Below are 9,847 nucleotides of genomic sequence, written 5' to 3'. Positions count from 1 at the left end.
CTGTTTATTCAAAGGATGACTGCAGAAAGAAACAAATTGTATGTCAAGTTTTTTCTGGAATGTTCTTACCCTGCTGCATCTGAGTGCAGATTTTTTCTTTCTGTATGCTTGCACTTCCTTTCTCTAGCTGAGACTGTAAAGACAGAGGTTAAGGGTTTTATTCACTTGAAAAATACCTGTATTACTTGTTTGCAAGGGGTTTTACTGAGAGACAATTGTCTCAGATTGTTGTCTCAAACTAAGTGTTCGAGTACAGTGTGTTCTCATAAATTGCTGTTATGTGCAGTACTTTATGGTACTGAATATACCATAAAGTTTTAGACAAGGAAAAAATTGGAAAGAGGTGTACTAAAAAATAAACCAAGGATAGAATCTAGTACTCTTGTCTCTGAATCGTATCACTGCTCACGTAGCTAATATCTCCCTCCACCCCCCTTCCCTTTTGTGTTAGATAATTTTGAAGTGATACCAGGATGGGCTGTGAATGGGAGATGGTCAGGATTTAGGAAAAAGGCCTAGAGAGTGAACATGTCTGAAACACTGGGCACCATCTTTTTTTTTTTTTCTCCTTCCTAGTTTCCCTTCTTTCTCTGATGGATATACTGTGATCATGCTTTTTCTAACACATCATAGTGTTTCTGTAGTCTTAATACTCTCTGTTGTTTCTGGTAATATTTGGAAATGCATTAATACAAGTGTTTTAGTATTTACAACACAGTAATAATTTATAATTTTATGTAAGAGTTGAGCTTTTTTTTTTTTTTCTGGTTTTAATAATGCTGTGTAAAGAGCATACTGGGGTACCTTAATTGCTTTACAGCAAAATGGAGATGATAAGGGAATTGTATTTCCTATTTAATATATTTGCCTACACCAGTAATAAGTATCACTTTTCTGCTTTTCAGATCTTCCCATTTGGTGTTCTTATTTGTTTAAGGACACAACAGGGTGTGCATAATAACAAAGTCTAGCTATTATTTTGAAATGTGTGGGCTTGCTCTGTTAGTAATGAATTATTTCCTCTGTTTTAAAATTAAATCATACAGAAGAGATCAGCATGAAGGCTGACTGAGCATGAGGGAACTGGTGCTGCAGCAAAGTACGCAGTAGTTTACATGGAGCTGCTGCTTCTTATTTAAATCCCCCAACAGGTTTTGGAGGGATTTTGTCATATAAAAAGGATTTTTTCACAAAATTGAATGGACTGCATCAGTTCTGTGCATTTCTTAATGCATTTTATGTTTTAAATCACTCAATTGTCCAATCTGTTTTACATGCCCTCTGCAGCTTGTTTTACTCTGCAGTCCAGTGGAAACCTTGGAGTTACAAGCCTCAGTTTAAGCAAATAGTGTCCTTTTTTATACCTATAGGAATATAAAAAAAAAACCACAAGTCCACTCTCTGGGCCAGTGATTTGATAGCTGCCTTTCATCTAGTTAAATATTCTGTGCTGGGCCTTACTGAGTGCCAGACCAGGTTCAGTGATGTGTACCAAAAATAATAAAATGGATCTTTGATGGGAGGTGGAGGAGGAAATGCAATGCTTACTCAAATAGTTAAATATTTCTTCTCAATTCTATCCTTACATGTTTGGGTTTTTTTCTGCAGTACTAAAAATTCTAATTCTTACTATTGTAAACATGCTATTACTATTGTAAACATAGTTTTGGAACATGCTAACATAATTTTGGAAATGTATATGCCTTTCACCAATAAGTAGAAAAGAACTGAAGGCAAAACCAAGTTCCACTAAGGTATTTAATAGGAGCAGATAAGGGAAATGTACACGAACAGGTATTTTTAATCTGAAATAATGTGTTTTAAACAAAGCTTTTTTTCTGTAGTATTCTCCATACAATGAGGTATATTTGAGAATTCAGTGTTGTTCATGTGTCTTGATGCTTTTAAAGAGTATCAGAATATCATGATGAATATTGGAGCGCTAATGCTAAAAGAACATCCTATACTTGCATTTTGATCCATTGGCAAAATATTTTGATGTAGCTTTTAATTAAAATGAAAATACATGTCAGAGTGCTGTCATACAGTTGAATAATTGGAGCAAGACTTAGCAATGCAGAATATTAAACTATGAAAATTTTGTGAGTCTTTTATAAATACAAAATACAGATAATAAAGGATAAAGAAGAAATTTAATGATATTCACATTCTTCTGGATTCAGATTTGTTGGTGGCCTCATGCATCTTCCATAGCTGACTTCTTGGATGGACATGATGTAGGACAGATGAAAGGTTGAACAGAGTAATTCCACAGTGCTGTGTATTCCTTTCCAAATATGTTCATATGTATTTTTATTGTTAGCTGGAGAACAACTATTTTGCTTCACCTTTGGCAATATAAGAATAAGGAACTTCATGTTCATTTTGAGAAAGAAATGGTCAGCTTTTTAGTAGAAAATGCATAATATTACAGCATAACATTTGAGATGTGCAGTGTATTCAGTTTGTCTTTAAAAGAGAACCTGTCACCTTTTATGTGTCTTAGTCTAGCCACCAGCAAGATTGAATTGTTAGTACGTGGCTCATGGATTTGTATCCTAGAGATCTTTTTGCAGTAATTAATTTTGAGAATGCTAATACATGCTTAAGAAAAAAAAACACAACAAAACACACCCCCCTGAACATTGTTGAGGTGGAAGCAAGAGTGCCCCACAGCATCATGGGCAGAAGATGTCGGGTGTAATTCTCTTTCCAGATGGCACCCCTACAGGTGAGGCAGCAGCCTGTGAAATTACATTCTAAATTACACTACAGATGAGCACAGCACACTGAGCAAAAGGCTTTGGTATAAGTAATAAATGACTTGATTCAGCACCAGTGACGGTTTATGTAACTTACAGGAATGTTGTAATGAATTGGGGGGAAGATAGAACTGGGCGGGGGGTGGGGGATAAGGAATGGAGAGCCAGTGGTGCCAGAGTGGAAAGGTCAGGAAAAGGACGGGGAGAATTTTTCCCTGTATATCTCATGAGAAGGTGTGTCTCCCAGCTGTCCTCCTTGGGCTTGTTTGGCAGACATTGTAGGTAATGAGCATTTTAGGCAGGAAGAAATAAGTGAAGAGCTGACCTGTGAAAATGTCATTTTGTCACTGATTCTTGCTAGTAACTAGTTTTAAGATACATCCTAGAGGTCATATTTAAAGTACTGTGAAAACAACGCATTTTCAGTTAAAAGCATGTGAAAATAATTTTTATATACTAGACATATTCTATTTTTTATAACTGCAAGAATAAGAAAACTCTGGTTCCAGTCTGTGCTTTTGGCTTGCTGTAGGCATAAAAATAATCTTATTCAATAAGAGCTCCTGGCCTTTTCAATCCTTTTGCAAAGCTATCTAAAAATCATATTGCTCATAAAGCAGTAGCCCTCATTTTGGGACTTAGTCTAAGGACTTCATAAAAGTTAGGCAGTAAAGTGGAAGAATAGGCAACACTGGGAAGAAAAATGTCCAGTAGGGTGCTGTTCTGTTACCAGAAGAAACAGGTTAAGAAAAGGGCATTTCCATTATTTTCAAATGGGTTGAAATTGAATACAAATATGTCACACTTCACATTTCTGGTTTTCTAGTTTTATTTTTAGTTCTGAAGGCTGCAGTGGGGATGGTGATGTCTGTAAGCAATTCTGAACTTCCAACATTTTTTATTCTAAGAGCCTCAGACAACATAAACACCCAAGATGGCATGGACTTGAAGTAAATTTGGCAGTGCAGTTCCCATGCAATGCTGTAGTCACACGATGACTTCAAAAATAAAAAATAAATGTAAATGAATAACTTCTATGATTGTACAAACATGGAAGTGGAGGAAAGATGAAGGAAAACAGCATTTCAGCTTTGCTTTGTTTGGATACTGCTGACGGGGCTTGCAGGACTGTAGGACCCACGTCTGGACTTCCGGTTGTCATTTTTGTTCTTTCCAACTGGCAGTCAAGGTATTAATCACGCCATACAGCTAAGCTGTGTTTTAAGCAAAATCAGAATTAGTATGCTAAGTGAAAATTTAAAATGTACACTGGTATGATTTGTCTTAATTGATTTGCTGTCATAGTAATGTATGTGTGCGTGAAATGTTTGAGTATTAAGAATAAGGGTCATACTCAAACTTGGAACACAGGAAGAGTGTAACATCAGGAAATCAACTGGAAAACAAAGGGCTGTGTATCTCATAGAAATCTGTTTACCTAAAAGTGGTCAAGAAGCCAGTTTTTTGCTATAAAATGCTAATTGAATGTAGTGCTGTATGCTTTTTATATCTCAGAAGTGTGAAATGAAGGAATTTTTTTCTGTTGAAGAAAATGGCTGACTCAATTATGTTTGCAGTAAGTTATTCTAAACATCTATAACAGAATTATTAACCTGCTCTAAAATCACAACAGCAAAAAGTATGCAAATCTATTTCTAGCTATTTTTTTCCTGAGAATTTTTTACGTTCAGGTGCTCCTAAATGATGTAGAACATCAGACAACCCATGCCTGTGGTATATTATTTATTTTCATGTGTCTTAGTGAGAATTGCCCAGGCTGGTACAGGGCGCTGCAAGGTTGCAAATGTGAAGTAGCAAAGATTGATTCCATTTGGTGTTTCTCTGGCAATGATTTTCATGTTATTTGCAGTTTAAGGTTGGAAGGGATTTTATTGGACTTTTGTGCATGGTGCTTCAGATTTCTTATTAAAAAATCCATGCATGCAGCTTTTCACTTGGTTTGAGGTGAATTTTAGTTTCTTTTGATGTTGTAGGATGCTATCAGGTACTTGTTGTAGATGGATATTGACTGCCTATAGTTTATTAATTTAGTAGGTGCTAGATAGTTGCAGTTTGGGAAATTAAAGATGGTACTTTATGCAACTAGAGTTTGGAAACAAAAGTGATGACAAAGTCACTGGATGCTGCCTCTTATTGAAGTGTATGGTCATATAAAGCTCTTAAACTGCATTGATAAAGTCTGTCTGTAGCTTGATTAAATAGGCTACATAAGGAGCATAATGATTTCTAAATTCTTTCCCTTTTCTATAAACAGGGTTATTTCCTTCTCTTTGAGTCAATGCTGGATTCTGTCATCTATGCAAAGGACAAGTACCTGGCAGAGGGAGGCTCAGGTTGGTCCTCATAATTCTTTTAATAAATTTAGCTCTGGGGGGAAACTAAATGAACTCAGAGATGTAGAATAGGCTATGCACGGATGAGAAAGTTGCCAGTCTAAATGAAAAATGTTTCCATTAGTATGAGCTGCAAGGCATTAATTTACTATATGGGTAATAGAAGAACATTAGATGGGGTATCAAGGTCTGAAGTTAATGATGTTTTGAAGAATAGAGGGGGTTATTTATTCTTAAGTATACTCTGAATTTTCCCTCCCTACTTCTTCCCACACATTTGGGCATTTGTTTTCCCCTCTCAAAATCCCAGTTTCTACATAGCTATGAGTAGAGGAAAATAAGGTCTATTCTATAAGGTGTGATACTGTTTGAGTGAGCTACTAGTATGAGAGGAAGAATGGATAGGATATTTTCCTGGAGGAGGGAAGTGCCATGAGGAGGACATAGTTACAAGCACAAATAGCTACATGCAATGACTAATGAAATTACACTGCTTCAGTTTAGCATGTTTATTCTATCCTCCTGGAAAGATACCAGATTTCTTTGTGGTTGGAGGGCTGGGAATTGACAGAACAAAATGTTTAATTTTGAAGTAGAATTCTTCAGTCCTTTTTAAGTAGCTTAGATAGTGTCATCTTAAATGCCTGTAAATATTTTTTCTTCATGTGATGCCATTTTCTGTACAAGTCTTATGTGTGCTTTATTCTTTGTGCTTAATTCCTTTGTCAGTATTGTATTTCATATTGACCTTTTCAATCGTAGTCATCAGTCTGGTGGGTTTTTTCCCTTTTGTGCTAACCATGCACATAGTTAGTCTCACTACACTGACTTAATGATTGGATTAATGGCAATGTAACAGTGCTTGCTGCAGTGCTTCCCTTTGATTGCAGTCAGCTTTTGTATGCTAAAGAGTGCAGCAGAAAAAAGGGGGTTTATGCAATTATGCAACATTTGGTCACAAAGCTGAATGTATGAGCAAGAGATTACTGTTAATGTGTTAAAATATTTAGGAGCTGCTTAAATAGTATGACAGAAGAGCTTTTTTTGTTTTCAGTACTGTCCAGCCAGATCCAGACCACAGCTGTGGTGTGCTCTGTATAGATATATGCTGATAATCTTACGTGGCATTATAATTGAATTTGGAGAAATCCCTTTAAAATGGCAAGGAATTATTTTTTTTGCTACTTCCAAAGCTTTCTGAAAATGGCAAAAAAAAATCTTGACTATTGAAACTGCAATAGTATCTTGTTCTCTATTTGTATTGTTGGTAAGTTTGCTGTTGCTTTGTGCCTCTCAAAGTTGCCTTTGAGAGTCAGGGTATGCAGTACACTTTGGGGTCTGTAAATGGCCTTAGGCCTGTATTTGGCTCTTTACAAAGCATACAGCATTGTACCTTCCCCAGTGGTGTGGCCAGATTTTAAATGGAATGCTGCTTCCTTGATATGTTTACAATTAGTGCTCTTCTGCCAGCTTGTATAGCAGATAAGTGGCTTTGCCTGAGATTCCTGGGAAGGATTCTCAGCAACCAGTTTAGCAAGATGGACACTTCTGTAGTGCAGATGCATAGGACACGTCCAAATTCAGATGAGCTAAAAGTAAGAACTCTTTCTGAGGTGAAGACTTACCAGAGAAACTCCTGAATCCTCCATGAAGCTTATTTTTGTCTCAAGCCACTTTTTATTATGGAGCCCAAGATCATTATTACAGGGAATGTTCAAAAGCTGAAAAAAAGCTGTAAGAGCAGCTACAATGTGGCCAGATCCTTTGGTGACTGAGCCAGGAATGGAATCCAAATTTTTAGATTTGTGTTCAGTCAGTCATATCATTACTTCAATTTAGCCTATTGGCATGCAAAGTGGTTTATACCAAACTGTCTAGGGTAATGTGTACAGTATATAATAGCTTTATTTGGGAACATAAAATTGTCACTGCCCAGGACCCATCTGTTCTTTAGAACTTGAGTGTAGATTTTTGCATGCACTGCAGGTGACATAGGTAAGGAAGGCATCATTCTAAAGGCAATACTGTTTGCTTGTTCGCATGAGAATGCTGATGGTATTCACTTGGAATGATTTCCCTGTATCTGGAGGATTGCTGCCTTACCCTTCAGTGTCCTGAGGTTTGTGAGGCAGTGCTAAGAGATAAAGGATTTCCCATCATATTGTGGTTTAGCACGTGAGCTGTACCTAGTGACAGATGACTTGTGGGCACTGAGTCGAGAAGGACACAGATGGTCAAAACGATGAATCTGGGAGAACACTGAGGAGTATGTGCTTTTGTCCAGTCAGCATTTTGTTCATTTCACTTGTGAGAAGGAATAATTATTAAATTGTAGGCTTAATAAGAAAGAAGATGACAAGTCTTGTCAGGATTGCACAGGAATGTGTTCCAGGGTTGCAGAAAGAGCAGAGGATTTCCAGGGGGGATCGAAGATAGTGGGTGAAATGACTAATGCCATTTTAAGCAGTTGCTTTTAAACATTCACAAAACTCTGCTGCATTGAGGTGACTTAGGCTAATGTTAAGATAACATGCTTACATTCCCAGTCAAACTTCAGTTTAGCATGTGTTTCTTGGTGTGGGCGGGTTAGTAAATTTGTCACTTCATGTGTCTCTGTAGTCTTTTACCTGTGCCCCTGTTGGTCAAACACAGATTTCTTGTTGTGAAGTCTGAGAAGGTATTGCTTACTTTTTTTTTGCTATTGATAGGCTAAAATAAAAAGATTATATTACAGCATTAGTGTTTACCTTTTTGCTTGTTCTTAAGCACTTTGTATAATCGATCATGAGTTCTGCTGCTGGCTTAAGGATTTGCTGGGTGGATGAAGAGATTTAATAAAAACTGATTATGGCTCCACTCAGATATTTCACACTTTATAGCTGTGGTAATTTTTTTTCCCAGAATATCCCAGAAATGTGGGCTAGTCTTAGGAACGAAGGTTATAAAGTAGTTGATCGCTTTTTGCTGTGGTTTTCATTTTTGTTTGCAACATTGGTAGCACAATCCTGTGTGTTCTTTAATTAGAGACTTTCAGTGTCTCTTTACTCCTTTTCTCACCATACCCCTTCCATGCTATGAAGAGTATTTCCCTGAAATACATTCCCTCAAAGGCTGTAGTCACTTGATTTTGTTGCCTGTTTCACCTTGTCTTTTAATTTTTGGAGCATCGGTGATGGCTCTTGAAGGTTTAAAATGCTGGGAGGTAAAGCCACATACAATGCAGTTATCACACTAGTAAATAGGAATATGAAAGCTTTGAGAGGTGGAAATCCTTTATTGATGGCTCCAGAAATCACTTGCAAATAGTCCTACCACCAGATGTTAATTCTGTATGTTTTTGACAGCTGTCAGGTGCAGTGGAACCAAATGGTTTGTTTCAGACAAGACACTTTGAACACTTTTCGGTTTTGATTCTCATCAAAGTGCCTTTTTAATGCTGAGTTAATTGTAGGCTGTACCTGGAGAAACCTTTTGCTTTGATTTCCTCATTTGTAAAGGAAGGATGATGGTAGCTTACCAGTGGGACTCAAAGCTTGCTGGTATTTATTTATTCAAATAGTCAGAAAGTGAGAAAAATGGCAGTGTTTGTATTTTGTATAAACTAGTAATTCTAAATGTAGAGATGATTGTTTCCTTTAATGTCTTCATATGGAAAAAAAAAAAGCTTATTTAGAGAAGACTCTTCTTTGTCATTAATATGTGTAAAATTATTTCCTTTAGGCTAATTCCACTCTCACTATATGAAAGGTCTAAAAGGCAAAAAAATACTGCTCTCCTGACTTAGTATCCTATACCAATGTTTTTTCCATATTCATTGTGACAAGGTACAATTTCAAGCAGAGCAGAAGACAAAATTAATTTTACAGTTCACCTGATTTTGGGGAGGAAGGGAGAAACTTAGCTTCAGTTTTTATTTGCACTGTCATGTCTATGTACCAATAAAAAATCAAATAAGGTGTTTATTAGTAGGCATTTGCTCTGAAGCCAGAATAATAATTCAACTTATGTGGCTTTAAAACCAAAAAAAATATTATTTATTTTGTGGAAAGAAACCTAGGTAAATATAAACTGAGTTTCTCTTACTATTTGTTAGTGCTATAGACAGCCATGTTCATAGCAGCTGTTCTTTCTGTCTTTTCCAGTCAGTAGTAGATAGAGATTGCCAAGAGATTGACTGGCTTGGCTGTTGGCAGCTGCTAAAAAGGCTCATGTCAGTCTTCCACTACCATTTTGAAAAGCTGCAAGTAGGTACTTGTCCTGAAGATACTCTTGGGAAAAAATAGAGCACAAATGTGCAGGCAGTGTAAGAGCAATGACTGCCATTGCAAAACTTTGTGGGGAGTTAATGAAGAAGTTCTCTTCTGTCTGTTGGATCACTTCCTTACTCTTCAGATGCAAACAGAAGCATGGTTATTCTTTTCCAGTACCCAGAAATAATTTTTTAGGTTATAAAGCAAGTACCAGCCAGAGCTGAATGGAACTCCTGAGAAAGAATATTTGCTCATTTCTGGAATGAATGTCTTTTCACAGAGGTTTCTTGTTATTGCAAAGCCCTCACCTGAATTTTCTTTTCAGTGTCTGTCTACAATTATTACATACTCTTTAGATATGAGTCAGTATAGAAGCCAAAATAGGATGTTCCAAAGTATTTTCTTCAGTTTCATCAAGTTTCCACTCTTTTCTTGGCAGGGGGCTTCAACTACAAAGGTGGTTTTTTTTTTGTCCTCAGCA

General features: G+C 36.7%; 1 protein-coding gene across 1 annotated transcript in view; it reads left to right on the top strand.

Moving 5' to 3' along the window:
* Positions 1-5,037: 5,037 nt before the first annotated feature.
* Positions 5,038-9,847, top strand: part of PRMT3 (protein arginine methyltransferase 3) — a gene marked incomplete at its 5' end in the record, with an annotated part of 28,085 nt that continues 23,275 nt past the window's right edge. The window contains one exon of the mRNA XM_009995864.1: positions 5,038-5,116. Within this exon, the coding sequence (XP_009994166.1) occupies positions 5,038-5,116 (79 nt within the window). The remainder of the gene's footprint in view (positions 5,117-9,847) is intronic.

This window comes from Chaetura pelagica, unplaced genomic scaffold (assembly GCF_000747805.2).
Source record: "Chaetura pelagica isolate M959 unplaced genomic scaffold, ChaPel_1.0 scaffold164, whole genome shotgun sequence".
NCBI classification, from domain to species: domain Eukaryota; kingdom Metazoa; phylum Chordata; class Aves; order Apodiformes; family Apodidae; genus Chaetura; species Chaetura pelagica.
Note: the sequence above shows the minus strand (reverse complement) of the source record. Positions and strands in the feature narration are given on the sequence as shown.